General features: G+C 39.1%; 4 protein-coding genes across 18 annotated transcripts; all 4 read right to left on the bottom strand.

The window, feature by feature from the left end:
* Positions 1–2,286: 2,286 nt before the first annotated feature.
* On the bottom strand, positions 2,287–4,708 carry LOC124327228. Its single transcript, XM_046786196.1, has 4 exons — positions 4,631–4,708; positions 4,007–4,533; positions 3,777–3,942; positions 2,287–3,096 (listed from the first exon to the last, which is right to left on the bottom strand). Exons 2-4 carry the CDS (start codon positions 4,517–4,519, stop codon positions 2,807–2,809), a joined length of 969 nt encoding a protein of 322 aa, XP_046642152.1. The 5' UTR covers positions 4,520–4,533; positions 4,631–4,708; the 3' UTR covers positions 2,287–2,806.
* A 254-nt stretch (positions 4,709–4,962) lies between these two features.
* On the bottom strand, positions 4,963–12,133 carry LOC124327253. Of its 8 annotated transcripts, XR_006915971.1 has the most exons (11): positions 11,786–12,132; positions 10,194–11,655; positions 9,895–10,042; positions 8,601–9,838; positions 7,017–8,465; positions 6,800–6,939; positions 6,693–6,733; positions 6,067–6,606; positions 5,793–5,991; positions 5,445–5,714; positions 4,968–5,376 (listed from the first exon to the last, which is right to left on the bottom strand). XR_006915971.1 is itself a non-coding variant. In XM_046786239.1 (2 exons), the coding sequence occupies exons 1-2, from the start codon at positions 11,916–11,918 to the stop codon at positions 10,901–10,903; spliced, it is 888 nt and encodes a 295-aa protein (XP_046642195.1). In that variant the 5' UTR covers positions 11,919–12,090; the 3' UTR covers positions 10,411–10,900. The 8 variants fall into 8 exon arrangements, 1 of the variants encoding a protein (XP_046642195.1); XR_006915975.1 differs by having other exon boundaries at positions 4,963–5,376; positions 6,067–6,733; positions 10,499–11,655; positions 11,786–12,133; XR_006915974.1 differs by having other exon boundaries at positions 4,964–5,376; positions 6,067–6,733; positions 8,601–9,828; positions 11,786–12,133.
* Positions 12,134–13,859: 1,726 nt separating this feature from the next.
* Positions 13,860–15,222, bottom strand: LOC124327251. 8 transcript variants are annotated; one of them, XM_046786237.1, is made up of 3 exons: positions 15,122–15,222; positions 14,860–14,960; positions 13,860–14,744 (listed from the first exon to the last, which is right to left on the bottom strand). In XM_046786237.1, the coding sequence occupies exons 2-3, from the start codon at positions 14,957–14,959 to the stop codon at positions 14,005–14,007; spliced, it is 840 nt and encodes a 279-aa protein (XP_046642193.1). In that variant the 5' UTR covers position 14,960; positions 15,122–15,222; the 3' UTR covers positions 13,860–14,004. The 8 variants fall into 8 exon arrangements, with proteins under 8 accessions (XP_046642193.1, XP_046642192.1, XP_046642190.1 ...); XM_046786236.1 differs by having other exon boundaries at positions 15,114–15,222; XM_046786234.1 differs by having other exon boundaries at positions 13,860–14,771; positions 15,122–15,221.
* A 2,106-nt stretch (positions 15,223–17,328) lies between these two features.
* LOC124327046 lies at positions 17,329–21,583 on the bottom strand. The gene is made up of 3 exons (XM_046785876.1): positions 20,123–21,583; positions 19,703–19,978; positions 17,329–19,480 (listed from the first exon to the last, which is right to left on the bottom strand). The coding sequence occupies exons 1-3, from the start codon at positions 20,259–20,261 to the stop codon at positions 17,718–17,720; spliced, it is 2,178 nt and encodes a 725-aa protein (XP_046641832.1). The 5' UTR covers positions 20,262–21,583; the 3' UTR covers positions 17,329–17,717.
* Between the last annotated feature and the right edge of the window lie 1,018 nt (positions 21,584–22,601).

Raw genomic sequence — 22,601 nt, forward strand, 5'->3', positions numbered from 1 at the left:
TTAGCTCAATATTTAGAATATTGCGTCGCTCGCGGTTGACGTAATTATCAGCCTTAGGTTATACAACCAGATTATCTTTTCTTGTTTTTCTACCGAGTTTTGCCAAACGAATAATTTGTAATCTTGTATCTTGGCTGTTGATTCCTTTCAACTAATAAAAACCGCTTTATAATTTCAAAATAAGAAGGTGAGTGGACGTTTATTTATCCAACAACTTGGCACATGCAGCCTGATTGTTTCTAACATTTTCTTTAAAGAGTATGCTACATTTACGCATACTGTTCATGTGCCACAGGGAATCAACATTTACTAATTCAATTTAAGTATAGCCGGTATATAAATAATTTCGTTTCCTTAGATGTCGTCTAGCTGCAACATATGTTCCGTTTTGTATGTACGATAGTTGAGTTAAGAAGTTGAGTAACTAATATAGGTTCCCTACCTGGCGTGAGATAGTATAAAGCCTGAGTAAAGCAGTCGGTCGTCATCTCCTGCGGCAACTTTGTAAGTTCATCCTTGTCTCCTTGTGTTATACTATACCTTTAGGAGTACGTATATGCCGATAAGCTCCGATGTTCAGGCCATTGACTTCTTGTTTCTTATGGGCTGTAATCTGCTGGAAGCGAACCTGAAAGCTAAATACGTCGGGTGAACTTTTTATGAAATGCTGCTGAGTAATACACGGTAATACACTGGCAAGAGAGATTTGTTTTGAAACGCGACTGGATTTCGAAATGTACGCGCGTCTGTGAAAACGCTTCAACGCCAAGGGGAATGTGCGACAAACTACCGAATCGTCGAACATCACGTATTATGCCTGGCAATACGGATATAACGGTCCCAACAACAATTCAAATTTTTCCGCCAGCGTCGACAGTTGAACCTTATTGATCCACGTTGTCCAGCAGAGAGCCATCAGAACTCGTGAGTAGAAAAAATTTAAAAAAAAACCCTCAAAAAATACGGTTTTACAAATTAAAGAGTGAATCACAATGAAAAATCCCGTTGTGCAGCACTCTCAGATTCAGTCGACAGCATCAAACGGTTGCATAGTGATTTACAACTTTCAGGACTTATAATATATAGCAGCATATAGGCCGCTCATATTATTGACGCTATTATGCACGCTGCTGTGCTCCTATATGTGTCCCGCTCCCGTTAACTCAGACGCGTCCAACAATCTAAAAAAACGTGTTGAAATGGATGGATGGATTTGGTCATGCAAGATTAGCGGGAGGCATTGCGACGGAACGCCAGCGTGAAAAGATCTTGGCCGTCAACTCGTTCAGCACCTGTCTGTTGTTTTGCATTTCCTTGTCTGTAGATTCGAAACAAATGATGCATAAAGTAATTATTCGTATATACTTCATTTTTATTGTCAGCTTTGTTCCAGCACAGAGATGTAAAATTTTGATTAAATATGGACGGTCCGTTGTCAGCGCTTTGTTTTTTTTTATATATCTTGTCTTGCTGGACTGAATAATAAACTAATAAAAGAGGAAAGGTCCCACATCAGTTAAATGGGATTGGAACATTTTTTGATGCTGATTGCTGCCTGAAAGCTTTATCTCGTATAATAATCTAGCACTCATAGTTCGTTGGACAATGGAGTGCGGTGTCAAGTTTTAACAAATACAAACTGTTTTACAATGAAATCCCGCGCATCGTTGATCAACCGTCACATTCACCGAGACATTCACAATAAATTATATTGACTATTTCGACTATTTAAATAAACTCCACATCTCAATAGTATAATAGATTGGTGGTAACTCGCTCGAGTGATCCTTAATAGTTCTGGATGATAAATTGTATTTATACATGCAACGATTTTAAATCCCCACTTTAAGCGGTTAGGAGACGCGCACATATTCCCTTCTAAAGAATTCGCACATAAATCTTATTTCTTGGAAACCTTAGCTATATAGCTATAATTTCATTTCCGTTATGTAGTTTTTTTTTAAAGATCCAATCTAGAAAGAGCGGGGATTGACATGGAATAAATGTTATACATTTACATCTTCCTTGTATGCTATATTTCGCCTTGGTTCTTATTGCCTTCTCATGGTAAGACAACCATACAACATTTTATGTATGCAGTTATATCGTTGTATCAAAAGACTTAAAAAAATTTAGTTGAATTAATGACATTATAAGAATGTTAAAAATAACGTTTTTGAACATTTAGTATATATAATTTTAGAATTTCTTAATTGTCCAGGGGACATCCCGTACTAAGAAAATGAAATATTCTTTGAGATGATATTATAAACTTTAAGTCATTGGTTCAAGTTATATTGAAAATGTATTACAATTATATAATGTTTAGCATGCATGCTGCATCCGATGGCAGCTAATAGGTCTTATCGTGTATGTATTTATGTTTATATGTATGTATCGCTTCGTATTTAAAAAAAAAAATGGATGTTGAAGGAAGATGAGATATTTTATTTTGTTATTTGTTCCCAAACGCACAGTGTATTTGTGTACCACAGCACTCACTCACTTCATTTAATATCCCCTGATAACAGGTAACACTTTAACTGTGTGTCATGTTTACTTTGTGCAACATGTTATCCCCATCCTTAACCCTAGTAAAAATAAAATAAATAACAAAAATCAACATAGAACGTCACATACTAAAGTTAAAGATTTTGCTGATCAGGATCTTGAATGTCGAATTGTCGATAAAGAAATTTGGTTTGTGCTATTACATCTTCGAAATTTCAAACAATTGTAATATGATATTGTAACATTTTGTCTGCTACGAGGTAATAGCATACGAGAATTTTGAATCGTTTGAAGCTTAATTAAGGCGCGGGCAGCTACTGAACATGTTGCTGCAGTTTTCTCCATAGCGGCCCATTAACGAAGCGTCCAAATAAGTCAAGAAACCGCTCTGATGTCTGTGATGGAGCAAGTAGCTGAGTGGAACACTGGACAAGGAAACGGCCAAGCCAGTCGATCCAGGTGAGTTGAGGGCCAGGCGATTCATTCGGCAGAGAGCTTTAAGAGCGCAAACGTCACTGGCTTCATCCTCGCCAGATTTCCAGAACTCATCTACCATTGAAACCCAGGTGGGGGGATCCAACAATTCTGCAAAATAAAATCAACGTATTATGTATTATGTATAGGGAAAATGCGAAGCGTTATTATGCTATACGATTTCATTTGCTTGCAACCGAATTTCATTGAGTTGCGAAAAGGAAAGTGCATATAATAGACAGCTCTCTGCTTGATGCCAAATTCCGACTAATTTCGTTGTTCGATGTCGCTCTTTTAAGTCGCTCTTGGCGCGGTGGAGCTTAAAAATGTACTAGGGAGTTCAGGTCAGTGCTCCTCCTCTTACCTGCCGGATCTATGCGCTTAACTTTATAAACCACATAAAATATATTCTATTTTCTTTTGACACTGACTTGTAGACTGTAGTTGCCTGTAGTGCAAAAACCCAACGGCCGAACAGTCATAATATACTAACCTGCCGACACAGCCAACACTGTTGGTAATAACGTTTCACGCTGTAACGGGACAAAGCTCAATAACAAGACTACGTCAATATAATTTCCTATCAGCTATCGACTAACGAGACCAGGCAATATATTTCCTAGACTATATGAAAGCAATATCCTCCGGTCTTTTTCTGAAAGAAAGTTAATCTTATTGCATGCTGACGATTTAGCTATTAAATTGGTGATTTATGTACCGCCTTTTTGAACCATTATATCCGTCAAGTGTGCCACCCCTTATCATCCACCAATAAATATGAAATAACTTACCGATGTCAGGCTCAACATTTTCGTCGTCTACTAGATCGTTGTCATCGATCGATCCATGCGATCGTTTTTTTATTCGAGCTGCTGCGGTTGTCGTCGTCGTGGCGATCGCAATCAAGTAGAGAAGTAATAGAGACAGTGCTGTTAAGGCAAGAATTGGTAACAGATCCTGTACAAAAAATAAACAGCGCAATTCAATTTAAGTTTAAGACAACCAATCGTATAACTCTTACATCCTTTTTATCACAACAACCATAACTTCCACCGCCACCACCTCCTCCGTAACTAGAGCCCGAAGAATAAGAGTCGCCATATCCGTATCCACTACGATCGGGCTGTATTGGTTGAGATGAAGACTTGTACATTGGTCGCCGGCCTGAACCTCGCTTCCGGCCTTCTTCCACCATCTTCATGAGCGATGAATTAAAATCTTCGGTACCATTGAGTTCATCGGGATTTATTTCTGCAGAAGATCGTTTTTGTCGCGTCACTCCCGATATTGTTTTCTGTTGCTGAAAGATGGCCATCAATGGCGTGACAAAGTGAATCATTCTCTTCAATTCGAGCTCAGACTCGAGGTTATCTTCTATTTCTTCTACGTCGTTGCTCGGCCGTTCATTGTTAGAATTAAATGCCATAACTGCTGACGGTTGTTCACTTTTATCCCACGACGGTTTGGTCGCTTCGTCGGCTATGAGAATCGCCAACAGACTAAACGCAGTGTACACGGCAATGAACTTGTTCATTTTTATCTTTTGAACTAACAAATGGAATCGAAGTTTAAAATGATTTCATCGAGAATTTCAATGCACTTAATGTATGACACGAAACCAAAGGAAATGATTGAATTCACTTACAGTAAGTGATACCTATCAAGCACGAAAAAAAACAAGCGTACCGCTCGCCAAAACTGACTGGCACTAGCTGTGAATGATCCAACGACACAGAAATTACTTGAATACAGTCGCTGTTGCGTTCCCTTTTTCATCACTTTCACACACAGTGAGCGTCGTGCTTGGAGCTCCTCCCCCTTGTCCATGGACGGCCCAGACTTGTAAAGCAAAAAGAATGCGATTGGACGTTCTGTTTTTCGTTTGAGATGCATAGAGTTGAAGCTATTATTTCACGATGGTGTCACTTTAGTGAGCGCTAGGGTCCTGTCTGCGTATGTTCTGAAATTCTGTTTTAAATTTAAAAGTTTAAAGCTTTCAACATTTATAGTAACCTTTCTCAATAGAAATAATCCCTTGTTTTATCTAATTGAAAACATTATCGAAGCATTCAAGGCACATTCGATCTAGAATAAGTAATAGTATATTATTATTGTTGATACGTAAACCGCAAACCGTAAAGATTTTTAAAAAATTAGTCATGGGTTCATGGTACGTCTGAGTGTTCGCCTTCTTCCTGCCAGATGTCCCCGTTGCTTCCAACGTACTCGTACCATGAAGTTCTTGTGCTGTCAGCAGAGGGACTTCGCAGGCGGAAGTTTGTCTGCAGTGGACACTGGTCACTAAAAAGTAGCAAAATCAGCAACTCACGTCGGCGGTCCGCGTCGCACCTATTGAGCGTGAAGATGAAGACTTCTTCACTGAAGTGTTTCCTGTTGAAAAAAAAAGACAAGAATAATTTACTAGGGAATCAAAGTCAAAATGTTTTCTATTAGCCTACTTAGCCATTATTGATGAAAGGGCCGCCAGTTCTTTACAAGCTGCGAAGTTGATGCAAGACTTGACATCCGGCCAGTTCTTGAAACTATGGATTCTCTTTCGGATCCTTAAAAAAATGTCGAATAAATCAAATGTTAGTTTTCAAAAGCAGTGTGTGGATAACTGGATATCTAGGAATTAACCACGGTGTCGTATCATATGTCTAAAACGATTTGGGCGGCGGCCAACAGCATCAAATTAATAACCAGTCTGTCACGAGAGCTGCACTTTGCTAGACCAACGAAAGGATGGACATGATCATCGTTAAGGCCACGGTAGCGAGATAGTAGTCTCCACTTCGGGGTCACACCTTTTCGTTTTCTCCTGCTCACGCAAACACGTCAACATTTTCTTTATTTGTTTGTTGTTGCTTCTTGGCTGATTGTCACGAGCCAGCATCCGCTCCCGAGCTGTTCTTGAAGAAAGCTAGTTGATTGAGGCATAAGGGAATCACCTAAATGATTCTGCACCAACAAGATGACAACTCCATTGACCGTGACGACGGAATTCTTCATTCATGGGTTCAAGAATAAAATGTTCATTCGTTAGGGAATCAAAAATAAATCAAAATGTTATTCTAATACTTTCTGTTTGATGCCTTTGGTGCAATGCGCAGTATGTAGTTGATGCACCTTCTAATTCTTAATTCTTCTTCCTTTCTTGTTCACCATTTTCGCTCCTCACATTCAATTGTAAAACAATGGGGCAGATGCAAGCAACCATGATTGAGATAACATGGTTGGTATAGTCGCTTTCACTGACGGCTTGACGATCGTCAAATAATCTTGGTCCAATTAAGATCCATGAAATGGCAGGCAACGGAGAGTAGAACTAACTGTCTGCAGCATGGTGGTGTGGTTGCCACATGTACTGCACGATCATTTTAACTCGCCAGACAACCAATAATGGAGAACTTGCGCGACATTTACAATTTGCGGTGGCTCTCCTCTAACGATCGGGTCTTGTTGAGCAAAGACGTATTACTACTAACTTGTTAGTCTGCTGGTGGCTCTTGCACTGGCCATTCATGACCAACTTGAAAATGTTGTCAGCTGCTAATGGGAATTTGGAATTTGGAGAGGGGTGCCAACTGCCAAGTCTGCTTTCTTCCTTGACAGTGACTCCTACAGAAACATAAGTGGACACCACCATTATATGCCAGTCTCAAGGAGTGTAGATTAAATATTGTTGGCTGTTCCTCAGGCTCTACTTTGGGTTCAGATTCCTCTGTCTGAAATAATTTGTTGTTGCCTAATATAAAATGAACTATTAGCTTTATCAAGCTTTATGAAAAAATTTGTGGTTTATTTCATATACTTCTATGTTCTTTTGTCCAAAGGCTATGGGATCCACCCGACTCTGGCTCTTGACAAAGGACCTTTTCACATTTCATCTTGCACCCAACTGCAAGCAACTGCTGTTCAAATTGATAATGTGGCTGCTGATCCTGATATAGACTTGAGATTGAAATTCTTGTTATTACAAGCTAAATAGTTTCTGGCAAATCAAATAGGTAGGGAAGGCTGACACTGACCTTTTTAGTTTACTTCATTAGGTACTTGTCCTGATAACGACAAAATAGTTCAAAATTGTCTTGTATCACTCACTCTTTTTCTGCATGGCGAGATTACATATCCAATGCAGGTGATAAACCCATTGTCGCACTTCTGCGTCTAAACCACGTGTATGGGGAATGGACACCATTGGATAACACAAACTGATAAAAGAAAATTTATTTCGGCGACAAGGACTTCATTTTTGTAGTCCTTAATAAATAGAATTATCTAACACAAGGGCTGAAACATTTTCAACACTATATGATTGACTGCTTAAGCCAATTCTGAGTTGCTGTTGCATTGTTGCTTGCCTGTTGTACTAATTTCGAGTTCCGAATTCCGACTGCAGAGTGCAGACGAATTTGCCGTCTGCGAGTCCCTCTGGTGGCAAATTCTTAAAGCCTTGATTTTCCCTTCTTGTTTTTTTATTTATTCCTAGATGGCAGCAAACTTCTTTCTTCTCTAAATGAATGGTTTTGCAATCATTTATTAGCAATGTGGGTCATTCTCATTCATACACTTACATAAATAAAAAATATTTCGCGCAATTACATAATAAATAAAACACGGCATTTAAGAACATTCAGCGATAGATAAATTTTCGTTTTTATAATAAATAGTTGACACCATTACAAATTTGTCCACAAGGTAAGTAGTAAGTAAAGTTTGTGTTTATTCCGGGATATCATTTTCACCAAATTCCTGATTGACTAAAATTCTATGATTCGTGTCCTGTCTGTTGTCACTTAGAGTACCAGTATCTTCCTGTGAGGAATTTGCGTCTTCCGTTCCATCTTCATCCATCGGTCCCTCGTCTTCATCTTCTTCCTCTTCATTCTCTTCATCAACACTGTCGGCGTCCATCACATCAAGTCCCGAGTGTAAGTAAATTGTTTTCTTCTCAAAACCTTGTTTCAGTGCAGCAAGTCCCTTTCTTTGAATGTCTTTACGACGTACTAAACTGTTCAGACTGTCTTTTAATACAGCCAGTCTAGCATTGACTTCACTCAGAGCTTCCAACGTCTCTAAAATTTGACTGTCGGATTCTTGTTGAGTTTGTAGGGCCTCGACGTTGGATTGCCTCTCTCTGAATCGATCTTCCCACACTCGAAATATCATTATCGCGGCGTCGAAAACAACCCAAAAGTTGGAAAAAAGGAGGTAATAAACATATAAATTATTTCCTCCTTTTGAGGTGAAAAGTGAGGTAAAAGCTGCCATGAATTTGTCAACGGCATCAATATTAGATCTGGAGTTTAAAACATTGGAAACTCCTGTCAGTACATCGGCAAGCTTGTCGATGCCAATGCCGATCACCGATTCAATAAGTCGCAACTCTTTTTCTTCCAATTTGGCACCTGACTGCGATTTGCGAATTGACACTTTATCGACATTTTTGTCTGCGCTCCAGCTATCTTTGAGAAGTTCTGAAATAAAACATCTTAAGTTTATGTGACATATCCAACAAGAAGTATACTTAATTAAAAGTGAATTCAATTGTGCTGTGACTGCAGCAAATTAAAGAATTCATTGAATACCAATAACTTTTAAAGAATTTATACCTTTAGGCACAGCGGGCAAGTTCAATTGCTGAGGGCTACGTAAAGAATTAGGAGCAGCGTGAGTCGGAATGACGATATGAGAGATCCATGACGTGAGAAGTAGTCCCGTTATCAAATAAATTGGGACAGTCATCGCGTTGAGATTGAAAATCAACAAAAAGAGCGCAAAATTATTGGCGAAACCAATACAAAAATAACCATAGCCAGAGGCGATTTAATTCCTATATTTCCTTCACGTGCGCAGTAGACGTGATGTTGTTTCTCGGCACAAATGACCTTTCAGACTGAACATCTCGAAAACCTTTTCTATCGTTCTTATACGATCACTGCATATGTCGTTTTTTTTTTACCCTGCAGCTATATAAAAGCCGACTACCTGGTTGGGTTGCTTCAAATATATGTTCAGAATGTTTTTCTTGAATTACATGCATCAAAGCAACCACAGCAAAGAACTCACCCAACGACTAGTGATGATAAAATCGAGAGCTCTGATTCGTTCATTATTATTGTTTCTAACTAGGCCAGACGAGTCATTAAAATCATCAGTTGTTACACACACAGTATTGCTGTACACGACTAAGGGTAAGAGGGTTTATTACTAAAAACCAAAAGTTTGTTTAATGTACGTATATACTGCATATTGCAACCCATACGAGAATTTAATCCGACTTTATAAGGACTGTAAAAACGTCAACATGAACCCTCGCTCTGGTCTCCAGCTACGCTGTCTTGACTAACTTGTTTATATGTAATACGTTCACGTTAGGTCATGCAATGTGTACTTCCTTTTTTTTAATTCTCATTCTTTTATATATACCTGCAATCCTACCTTAAACACTACACGGGCCTATATATTAGGTGCGCGTATTGCTTATAGCTAAGCTGATGTTGACCGCACTATGACATTAGCATTACTATGAACACAATTTTGCTTCCTGTCATAAGTGTCACGAATGGTTTTCTGTATAATGGTTCACGATTTCTCGGGTTTTCCCCAAATGTGTATGTTCATATTATTGGCTTCAATATATTTTTCACTCAGAAGATAGTGTGACGAGTTGGTTGCGGAGTAGTTTGAAGTGAAGGTTTTCACCGGCGACTGTTGTGTTTCAAAGACTTCTTCTTCTTCTTCTTTCTTTAATTTTTAACGCCACTTCGATCAAACTCGTCACCGGTTGGCTGTTCTTCAGGCTCTACTTTGGGTTCAGATTCCTCCATCTGAAATAATCTTTTGTTGCCTAATACAAAATGAACTTTTAGCTTTTTATGAAAAGATTTGTGGTTTATTTCATACCTCTATGTTCTTTTGTCCAAAGGCTATGAGAGCCAACTACTCCTAACTGATAATGTCTCTTGACAAAGGACCTTTTCACATTTCGTCTTGGTCCCAACTGCAAGCAACTGCTGTTCAAATTGATGTGACTGCTTTTCCTGACATAGACCTGAGATTGAAATTCTTGTTATTCTAGGCTTAATAGTTTCTGACAGATCAAATAGGTTGGGAAGGCATACACTGAACGTTTGAGTTTACTTCATTAGGTACTTGGCCCGATAAAGACACATAGTTCAAAATTGTCTTGTAATATCACTCACTCTTTTTCAGCATGGCAAGATTGCATATCAACCAAGGCAGGTGACACAACCATTGCCTCACTTCTGCGCCGATAGTTACAAGGGAATACTAAGCTGTTTATAACATTTCCCTGACTTGTTCGCTTTCTCTCAACCACGTGGATAGGGAACGGATAGGCTGCTAATGGATAACACAAACTGACAACAGAAAACTTTTTGCGAACAGATTTGATTTGTGTACTCCTTATGAGAATTATCTAACACAAAGGCTGAAGAATTCCCAACACTGTTCTGCGTAGGCAGCTGTCGTTCAGCCGTTGCTTAACTGTTTATTTTTAAGCACATTCTGCCAACTGCGTGAGTTGCTTGCTGACTTGCTGATTAGCGATTTTCCCACATTCGAGTTTCGACTTTCTAGTTCCGTTTGTAAGTCTCTCTGGTGGGAAATTCTTAAAGCATTGATTTTCCCTTCTTGTTTTTTTATTTATTCCTAGATGGCAGCAAACTTCTTTCTTCTCTAAATAAATGGTGTTGCAATCATTTATTGGCAATTTGGGTTATTCAAACAACAAACACTGAAATAAATAAAAAATATTTCGCGCAATTACATAATAAATAAAACACGGCATTTAAGAACATTCAGCGTTAGATAAATTTTCGTTTTTACAATAAATAGCTGACACCATTACAAATTTGTCCACAAGGTAAGTAGTAAGTAAAGTTTGTGTTTATTCCGGGATATCATTTTCACCAAATTCCTGATTGACTAAAATACTTTGATTCGTGTCCTGTCTGTTGTCACTTAGAGTACCAGTATCTTCCTGTGAGGAATTTGCGTCTTCCGTTCCATCTTCATCCATCGGTCCCTCGTCTTCATCTTCTTTCTCTTCATCCTCTTCATCAACGCTGTCGTCGTCTATCACATCAAGTCCCGAGTGTAAGTAAATTGTTTTCTTCTCAAAACCTTGTTTCAGTGCAGCAAGTCCCTTTCTTTGAATGTCTTTACGACGTACTAAACTGTTCAGACTGTCTTTTAATACAGCCAGCCTAGCATTGACTTCACTCAGAGCTTCCAACGTCTCTAAAATTTGACTATCGGATTCTTGTTGAGTTTGTAGGGCCTCGACGTTGGATTCCCTTTCTTTGAATCGATCTTCCCACACTCGAAATATCATTGCAGCGGCGTCGAAAACGACCCAAAAGTTGGAAAAAATGTAGTAATAAACAAATACATTATTCCCTCCTGTTGAGTTGAAAAGTGAGTTAAAAGCTGCCATGAATTTGTCAACGGCATCAATATTAGATCTGGAGTTCAAAACATTGGAAACTCCTGTCAGTACATCGGCAAGCTTGTCGATGCCGATGCCGATCACTGATTCAATAAGTCGCAACTCTTTTTCTTTGAATTTGGCGCCTTCAGTTGATTTGCGAACTGACGTTTTATCGACACTTTTGTCTGTGCGCCAACTATCTTTAATAAGTTCTGAAATAAAAAAACATCTTAAGTTTATGTGAAATCCAATAAAGGGTAATTAAAAGTGAATTTAATTGTGCTGTGACTGCAGCAAATTAAGGAATTCATTGAATACCAGTAACTTTTAAAGAATTTATACCTTTAGGCACAGCGGGCAAGTTCAATTGCTGAGGGCTACGTAAAGAATTAGGAGCAGCGTGAGTCGGAATGACGATATGAGAGATCCATGACGTGAGAAGTAGTCCCGTTATCAAATAAATTGGGACAGTCATCGCGTTGAGATTGAAAATCAACAAAAAGAGCACAAAATTATTGGCGAAACCAATAAAAAAATAACCATAGCCAGAGGCGATTCAATTCCTATATTTCCTTCACGTGCGCAGTAGACGTGATGTTGTTTCTCGGCACAAATGAACTTTCAGACTGAACATCTCGAAAACCTTTTCTATCGTTCTTATACGATCACTGCATTTGTCGTTTTTTTTACCCTGCAGCTATAAAAGCCGACTACCTGGTTGGGGAGCTCCATATATATTCAGAATAATTTTTTCTTGAGTTACATAAAAGCAACTACAGCAAAAAAAAACTCACTCAGCGACTTTTGATGATAAAATCGAGAGCTCTGATGCGTTCATTCTGTTTCTAACTAGGCCAGAAGAGTCATTAACATCAGTTGTTAGTTGTTACACACACGGTATTGCTGTACACGACTAAGGGAAAAAGGGTTTATTACTAAGAACCAAAATTTTGTTTAATGTATAGCTATAGCCCTACTGCATATTGTAACCCATACAAGAATTTAAACCGACCTTATAAGGTCTGAAAAAAAGGCCAACACGAAAACAGCCCTCGCTCTCGTCTCCAGTTACGCTGTGTTGACTAACTTGTTTAGTACGTTCACGTTAGGTCACGCAATGTGTACTTCCTTTATCTTTCTCATTCTTTTATACCTCGAATCCTACCCTAAACACAAGGGCCAGTAGGGCCTATATTAGGTGCGCGTATTTCTTATATTAGGTGTTTACCGCACTATGACACGATATAAGCATTACTATCTATTAACACCATTTTGCTTCCTGTCAAAAGTGTCACGGATAGTTTTTCTGTAATGGTTCACGATTTCTCGGGTTTTCCCCTAAATGGATCTTTATATTGTTGGCTTCAATATTTTTCATTCAGAAGATAGACGCCAAATTGAAGGGTCGCTAAAAAACAGCTATAACGTAACTCATTTCCAAGACGGTAAGTTATTTGTAACAATAAACCCAATCGAAGCTACTAGGTTTAAACTCCTGAAGTCATTGACCGTCATTGGCCGCGTCGTAGCGAGGCAAGTAGAAAATTACTTAATAGGTCAAGAACGGTGGCAAAATTGAGCAATCGTAGGGCATTATTATATCACATTTTCAAAATATACAGAAATTTTAGAATAATCAGCTATGTAAAAAAAAAAAAATCTGGCTTGCAGACAATGACAGGAAGAGGCGAAAGGTAAACACGAGTACGTATGTTTGAATGGAATCCCGTTAAAATATTTACTTCTCGTTCAACATCGGTCTGACAATAGTCGTGTCAAAGCTTTTAGCCTATGTTTACCACAATGACCGTTTCTAAGTAGGTCCAGTTTGTTGACACTCTTATATCGTACGTGCGATAATAATACACGAGAGCTTACAATATTTACTACCGCTTACTGAAGAGCTTTGTACCATAACATTAAATACTTAACATCATAGATATACTCGAAATAAGAAAAGGAGATTGGTCCCCCTTTATTTTTAGACGGGTGTCCCTATTTTTCTTTAAAAACGTTGCCTGAATGCAATAAGTACTGTCTGTTGCGTAATCTCTCGTGATGATTTTTACGGCGAAATATATAATGGCATTGCTACCCTACACGCGCTATACGCCCACCGCTGCCAACCGAGAATGATGATGACTGATGATGCCTTTTTTATCTTCATATAAACTTAGAAATGTCACGACTTTATATTTTTATTTCTGGTTTAATAGTGAACGTGAGTGATGAACGATCGGGCTTGCAAAAAAACTGTAGACTGTTGGCTCATACATTTTCCCCTACGTTATTCCCTAAAGGGAAGAAGACTTGTTTGGGGCAAGAGTTCAGATTTGTCTTCCGTGTAAAAACGTAAAATACCGTAAACTATCTGCGCATTTTTTTTTTCCGCCGAGAAAATAAAAAGAATGTTAAATTCAAGATTTATTTGTTTTATTTCAGTGACAGAAAAATACGCAATAATATTTACAATAAGTTAAATACATTCAAATTTTTCGTGGGATTTTAAATCACATTGACTGCACGCGGACGCACAATTAATGTAGTTTTACTTTCCCTTATCAAACGGTCGATAATTCGATATCGTTGCTGTCATCGTTACGTTCAGCAGTAAAATATTTTCTGTTGATCTGAGCAGCATCAGGTGAGTTGAATTGATGACGTGTTAAGGAGTTGACATCATTTTCCTCATCTTGGTTTTCATCTTCGTCATCGTCCTCTTCCTCGTCGTCTTCGTCCTCGCTGTCATTCACGACGTCAGCTCTTTTTGATTTGGCAGTTTCTTGAACGATCGCAATACCTTGACGACGGAGTAAGTTGTTCAGGTTATTTTTTAAGTCTTCTAGTTGGGCGTTGGCAGCTGTAAGTGACAACAACGTCTCTTCCACAATTTCGTTGGCTTCTTCCTCATCTGCTGCAGATGACGATGTCACTCTTCTTACCACAATTCGATTTTCGAGTCCGCGAACGAACTGAGATATAGCGTCGAAATTAACCCAAAAGTTAGCAAATATATTGTAATAATTATTAACAGCCACCGATCCTGGTGAAGTAAAGAGCATGTTGAAATTTGAAGCGAATTGGTCGATCGGTTCGATATTGGACTTCCCATTAAGGAAATTATCGGCTCCAGTCAGTAAAATTGTCATTTTGTCCATTGCAATGTCTAAAACCGATTTGACAGCCCTTGGACTCATGATATCTCGGAAAATGGACCTAGTACGAACAGAGCTCGGCTTTTCATGCGTAGGCTTAGTGTTGTCGTCTAGTTTGAGTTCGTTGGCGTCTTCGGGAGATTTTGCTGCATGCACAAATAATTTTTTAAACCCTACAGCAAAGCACACATTTTTTATAACGCCATATGGAAAGTAAGATTTTTAAAAAGGTATTAGGCACATGCGCAGAATTTACAATACCTTTCGGAGCGGGGGCGGAAGAAGATTGGATGACACAGGAGAATAGAATCAGCCCCGTTATAAAATAAACAGTCGCACGCAATGGCGAAAAGGCGGTCATTCTAGTGATAAGAGAGTGCGACATTTCAGTCAAAATTTGCAATGATGATTCAATGATTTCTGGTTGAATGTTACTTTATATTACTTAAGTAGGCCTAATCTAATTGACAAGGTTGATGACGACCGTGGGACAATCGATAAAAAAGTACTCTTACATGTTCACCTTGATAGTATACGTGGTGTTGTTTCGGCTGCCACGGACGAACTGTAAAACTGAACAACAACCTAACCTTTCCCATCGTTCTTTTTCTACCACTGCATTAGAATGGCTTTTCGTCGCTTGCAGCTATAGACCAGACAGACTGGGTTGGGCTTTTACAGATTACTTTAGAATTCAAGCAAGCAGCAATGGCCACACGAGTACAACAACAACAACAAAAAAAACTCGTCTGACGGGACGGGTGTAAAGAGAGAATCAGGAAGCGCTCAACAATCAAGTCTGAGCATCAAGGCGTTGATGGTCCGAAACCGGGTCAATTGTCAACCTTCGACGAAAACCAAAAGCTATATCAGCAAAATCAATTTTTATAGGATTCCTTATTTTCGTCTATATAACGAGTTTTCGATCGAAATTGCCATGGGCCATTAATTTACCGCAGTAAGCGAAAGATCCTGGAACTTAACATTTTTCTTTAATTGATAAAAGTCGTCAATCATTGTAATTTCACAAAAGGTTTCTATAAAATAGTAAAAATAAAAAAGTCGCTACCTAATATAGAGACTGCTGGGAAGCGCTAGTTCTATGCTAGCTCTGGTTTTCTTGATTCCTTGAAAAGATAAGGTCGGAAACACGTAACTGATCAATCAACTTCTCCCAGGACACGGCTGTTTTATGTAGAGAATCCTGGATTTGATTCTACTCACGTATTTTGGCTCCGGTGACGAATGGAGCATTTATTTTTTCCTCTTTCTATACATATAGATGACGGAAGCGAATTCAACCTTATGTCGAATTATTTTCTTTATACGTGTGGTAACTTTTACGATTGCCAATTACCGGTAGTTTTTTGTTGTTTTTTTAATTTTATATGTTACGTGCGCTAGAAAAGAGGGGAAAAAAATGAGATAAGACTTGTATCTTGTTTTTGTTTTTTCCAACGAAAAAAAACATCGAGAAACTGGGTGTAACTCTGTACCTGGTACTCGATTAATGTGGAACATTGACCTTGTTTCCTGCTTTCAGTCATAGTCAGTCATTCAAGTTATACTGTCACTGTAGAATTCATACATATTCAATGTTGAATATATTTATATCTTTTGTTTCGGAACTGTATTAACCAGATAGTCTTTATTAATGCGGGACGAGTGCTCAGAGCGACAGCATGTAAACAAATTTTATATTCATCATTTTCTTGAAAAATAACTATATTGAACTTCCATGTCTTTTATTTTGCGCTTAAATAGATTTCCTTGTCAGACCTCTTTACCACATAGCCTACTCCAGTTCCGGCCGTAAAGCGTGCTGAATCTCAAAGGAAACAGAATCATTCATCCATCCATTCAGCCCCGAGGCAATAGTACGAAAAGGTTTTCCGCGTGGTATGCTGGTGGTATGTATAGGGCCATAACAGGAGTTATAGCTATGGTTTACCTCCAATGGCAGTTATATTGAGAAAAAAAAAGAGAAAATCTAATGAGAAACCTGCGCTACATGGTTTAATTGGGAACCCAAATTAAGAACTGAAAACTAGCGCAGCTTATTTGTATAACTGTGTTGACACTGTATCTGACATTGATTTTTTAGTCAGATCGACAAACATGAATTTCACAATTGTTAAAACAAACCTGTTTGATATCAAATACGATTCCCGAAAATGTAAATTGTTTATTAGTTGTCAGTTTTTAATGACCTAACTGTCAATCTAAAGCCAATAGTCAATAGTAAAGAAAAATATTTAACCTATATCTCAGACCATAAAAAAATTCCGTGCTAGAGATTTCGTCGAATTTAGAGGAACCAGTTAGCAATTCTTACAGGTTTATATGTGGAACCTGTTTCCGTGACGACGAGACGAAACATATAGTGCGAATCAATTAGGTCATTCACTTAATCTTGCGGAGCAAACGTATTGGACTTTCCGGTATTAGGGGATTTCCAAGGTAAGAACTGCCTTCCGAAGATCAAGCAAACCTACAGTATAGCTGAGGGCACGGACAAACCGCGGAAATTGTTGAAAATCACAAACTATCGTTAAGGGCACTATCACAATAAGGGCACTATCAAAATAAGGGCAGTAGGAGTATAATTACGATTATTTAACGTTTAATCCTCCTTTTTGTATACTATTCCTGAGTTAGAGAATTATTTTTAGAATAAATAGTAGCATCGCACTTACAGATGACGATGGATAAATAAAGTGCGACAAAACATTGATGGCTGAAAAAAATTTACTCATGTTTCTTTCTACGATTTTCATTCAAGGATCACAACAAACAGATAGCGTTAACAAATAACTGTACGGTGAATAGTTAAACACACACAATATGAAATAGTAAACGTGTATATGTATCAATACACCGTTCATATGGACGTTCGCCTTTATCTTGCAGATCTTGCAATCGAAAAAATGAATTCACACTAAATAATAGGACTGCAACATTTATCAACAAGTAATAAACTTCAATATAGGAAACATCAAAATAGGGAGACTTTTGAACAACAGGTAACTATCATCTTCTGTTGCGTTTTACAGCTTCCCATGTTCGTGACAAATTCAGTATAGGTACACTGGTACACTGTAAAAGGGCAAAATTTTTTATTACTTTCTTTTCGGTTGAACGATGGCGCTAGCCTTCCTGTATCGTTGGCCACTGGCTGTTGAGCGGTGGAGACCCACCCAACTGTTGAATTTGGCATGGTCATCGTTGCTAGCGGGATAGGTGTGGCGGTTTATTTCGGGAGAAGATTGCTGGAGATTGCTCATACGGTTATCGTAGTTCATTGCGTATCGATTTTCTGCGATCGAAGGTGGCTGGGGATTCGTTCGGCCGACAGCATTGTTTGTTGGACTGAAATAGCTGTATGTTGTACTCGATGGGAGGGGATTATTGTTTTGGCTGTTTGAAATTTGGCTGGCATAGCTAACTGCCGGATACTGATAAATGTTGCGATTTGATTCAGCGGATGATTGGGGGATAATTGGGGACCAATTACCGTAAATGGGTTTCCATCTATCACTTGATGCTGGTTGGATTGGAGGATGAGTTGAAAATGAATAATCTCGCGTTACGGAGTAACTTTTGTGAGTCACTGGATAGTAGGGTTGACGAGTTGGTTGCGGAGTAGTTTGAAGTGAAGGTTTCCTCCGGCGACTGCCGTGTTTCTTAGACTTCTTCTTCTTCTTCTTCTTCTTCTTTTTTATATTTTTCACGCCGCTTCGATCAAACTCGTCACCGGTTACAGTTTCCAGTCTGGCAGCTGCTTGATCTAAGGTAGTAACAAGTTCGGCAACTTCTTCCAAATTTGCATTGGTATCATCCAATTCAGCCTGCAAGTCGCCCAGCGGATCAGGCTGATTTTGATCTTGGTTCCGTTGAACTGCATCCCTAACACGAGCTTCGTTGAATCGGAAAATGTTGGCGACGGCGTCGACGACGGTCCAGAAGCTAGCCAATAAAGTGTAAAACGTGTTGAAAGCCGTCAAGCCGTCAGAGGCGAAAAGATTGTTGAACGACGAAGTGAATCTGTTGAGCTGCCTGTTGTTGGTGTTGGAGTTTAAAACGTTGTTCATTTTCCTCATGACAAAAACAAATCTATCGATGCCAAAATTATAGTCTAAAAAAGAGCGCTTGCTTCTAGTGGGACTGTGCGCGTTTCTATCACCAAAGGCTCGGTGCAATTCAAGATTAGATGGGTACGTACTTGTCGACTTAGGGGTCGATTCACGTACCATCGTTTGGCGGCGATTTATTCGGTTATCGGGATCGCTTTTCACGGAAAAACGTTGGATTTGTCGAGAATCGCTAACGGGATTTAAATGATGGGCATTTCTCTCTGTAGTTGAGTACAGATTCTGGCGATTATTTGCGGGATCGCTACCAAATTTGGCTGGACTAAATAAGTGACGATTTGTTCCGAGTTGTGACTCACGTGGTACATGGTCCTGTTGAATATTTACTTCTTGCCCTTTGGAGTAAACGGAATCTTTTCTCTCCTCTGCACTTTTTTCATAATGTGCAGCAGCAGCGCGATTGTTTTCAGTGTCGTCATCCTCTTCTTGCCGTGGGTCTTGCGGTAACGTCCGTTTAAGGATTTGCACTTCTCCGTCGTCAAGATTTTCGGTATCACCAATTTCGCCCATCCGCGCCAAGGTTTGGAAGAGATCCGATACTGCTGCAATGTTATTGTTGGCATCGTCCAGTGAAGCTTGCAAATCTTCTAACGGGTTGGGTTCCGGTGGTTCATTTTCATTTATTACATTTAAAATCCTGGTTTCGTAAGCGCGAACGATGTTTGCTACGGCATCGATGACGGTCCACAGACTGACCCACATATTAAAGAAATTATTCAAAGCTTGAGCGCCTGCGGGGAAAAATATCAAATTAGAAATCAGATTTTTATGTATAAAGTAGTCTGACATTCAAAAATCTTCTTCCATTCCTCATTAACAATTAGCCTAAACATTCGTTACTGCTCTATACCGTATGCGGCTATGCGGTGTTAAGTGAAAGCAAACTGGCGCAAACTGGTTATTGACGTCATTGTCAAGTTATCCTCCATCATGTGTTCAGTCTTTTTACTTACCCAGTGAAGTGTACAGTACGCCCCATGTCTTCACCATTCTGTTAAACTTGGTATCGCTGGTTTTTCCATTCATTATGTCATTCACCGTGTCGATGAAAAGATAGATTTTGTCCAAGGTTAACTGCGGGCTAACTAGCGATTTGGCGTTTAGTTTGCGACTCGTCTGCGTCATACGGTCGAACCTTGAGCGCCATGTCTTCATCACAGTGACAGAATTATTTTTATTCGACTCAGGGTGAGATTTGGTCACCTTTATTCCCCCATCCACTGGGTGCCCTGGAATACGAATTTGTTATTGGGAAATGAGTTGCGCAAGTCAACAACTTTATAATGTCACAGCTTATGTCAAGTAATAATTATAATGTCACATAACAGCTTTTCAATTCAACATTGCATCATAAACACTGCATAAACACTCACCTTGCGTGCCATTGAAGCTGGTCGACTGTAGATCGGATGTCGAAAAAGGGGCACTTGCACAATAAGTGGAGGTCAGTTGAGAAAGACAAACAAGTCCCGATAAAACCCAAACTTTGAAAACAAGCGCTGTGGCGACCATCTTATGGGGTTGATTCTCGATGTGTGTTGTGGTTATAGTGGAAGGCTATTATATCTTTTCAATCGTTGCCCAAGGATATAAACACTAGCTGGGGGGAAAAGTGAGTTCGGACTTGGGAGGGTAGGCCTCTGTAAACGAACTAGGCGACCATAACAAACACCTGTTGTAATACAAACACTAAAATCCTATATCAAACTGCCCATCATCAACGACGGCCAGTTGCACTGCTACAGTGTGCACTTGTGTCGTTGGATAGAACATCACCCGGACTGAGCAAGGTGCGCTGTGTATCGCTTCTGCATGCATGTGTACACGAGGAAAAAACTTGTCGAGTGAGATTTGGTCGACGCGGAAAACCTGCAAAACGACACGCGCATAGGAGGTAGCGTGGCTCCTGCATTGTGGGCAGAATATCTAGGTTAATACGAATCCTGCTCAACCCCGCCCATCGATTTCCATTGGATCCTCTTGCTTGGCCTCGGCAAGAGACAAAAAAACAAAACAAAACGAGGTAGGCTTCTTCTTTTTTCTTTTGATTCGAGTTCAAACGAATGAAAAGAGAGGGGGTCTTGACGAAGAAAGGTGGAAGAAAAAACCGGATTGCTATGCACACTGGTCTTTTTAAGGTCTCAGGTTTTTCTTGCCTGGAAGTGATTCTGCCCGCCTCCGTTCTCCAGCTTTTTCTCGGTATTACTCAGCAGCTCACTATTTAAAAGCAGAAACAAAAAGTTAGAACCAGCACAGGTGCTCGTGTAAGCTTCTAGACAATTTTTTGCTGGAATTTATAAGAAAAAAAGACAACTTCTTTCTGACTTCTTTGTAATATAAATCTAAGCCCTATGGCAGCGAATTGATTGTTGGTTTTTTTTTGTCTCGTTGGTCCGAGGTTTTTTTTATTCACCGTTATTCAAGACTTCAAGTCTGAAGACCGATTCACGTTTTGCCAGAGTCTGTTTAGTGTTTACTAAAATGTGAACTTCTCTTTAAAAATGAAATCGATTGGAATCTTCCAAGTCATCGCAAACAATATCTGAACTTTTGACCGAAGCATTTAAAAAATCTTGTAATAAAAAAAACAATCTGTGCCGAAGGAAAGTAAAAAATCCAAGTAGAAATTATTCGTTAATGATGCGTCGCAAATTAGGTCTGTTTTTTAAGTACGAATACGGAAATAAAGGATCGCTGAACTGTTATTATACAGGGTTATCCCCAGGGATTCCAATGCAAGACGCCTACATGTTTAAGTAAATATATAGAATACCATCTGCAACTAGGGAAAATGGAATTCTGAATCTGGTTCTGAGTCTATATATACACTGTGCAACTATAAAACCAGATAAAGAATATCATCACACAACAAAAATGTTCGAAAGGGGGCGGAGACATTGAATCAGGAGTCCGGAATGCCAGCACGGTTTCTTTTCGATGAAAAAGAATACAGAATCACTTTTTTGGAGTTCAATCGCTCGAACCAATTATATGCCCGAGGAGGCAGTGGTGCAAAAAAAATAAAAATTTGCCCCAAAAATTTCCAGGAAATCTGATAGGAGAATCGTTCAATGGAACACACAATAATCCTAACTCTAATGATTTGCTGTGTATGTAAAGTATGCTGTGTGATGCTGAGTAAAATCATAGACTTAATTTAAACGATAGAACACTGCTGCCGTCTTCACTTGCTTAAGTTACCGGATTTACGGTTGCATCAATATAAGCACAAAAACGGTTAGTCTTTTATAATATTCAGTTTAGTATACTTTTACGACTATAGCCAACGCCCTGATCAGAGCGGAGCAATAATTTGAATCGCCCCAAGGTAGTAAATATTTGTTGCGTTGTAACATTTTTTTGCATCCGCGATCTCATTTACAAAACCTGGGAATTCTTACACATGTCAAGAATAAAAAACTGCGGTTGCACCAACAACATATTTTTGTATCAACCTATTTATACGAAGAAATTCTATCTCAGATTCACCCAGTCAGCTCTATAAGTCCAAAAATGGGATCTTTCAAGTGGCAGGAATAAATGTGACTTTAATCTTGTCCTACTTTGCACGCAAATAATTAATTTACGATTTTTCAACAGACTGACAGAAACGCACCCATAAGGAATGTGGCAGCTCAGCCATTTTATTTTAAAAAAAAAAGAAATAATTTACTTTGTTTTTCTCGTCGGCATTTACGTCACTAATTTATCAACTGATCGAACCATATACGATCACGTTTCACCTGCATACAGTCACTGCTGAATTTACACAATCCGGCAGGGTTTATAGTGACAGGAGCATCTGTGACTTTATGGTTATCCAACTTAAATTGAAAAATGAAGCGGCTTGAT

Source organism: Daphnia pulicaria, chromosome 2 (genome assembly GCF_021234035.1).
Source record: "Daphnia pulicaria isolate SC F1-1A chromosome 2, SC_F0-13Bv2, whole genome shotgun sequence".
Classification (NCBI taxonomy): Eukaryota; Metazoa; Arthropoda; class Branchiopoda; order Diplostraca; family Daphniidae; genus Daphnia; species Daphnia pulicaria.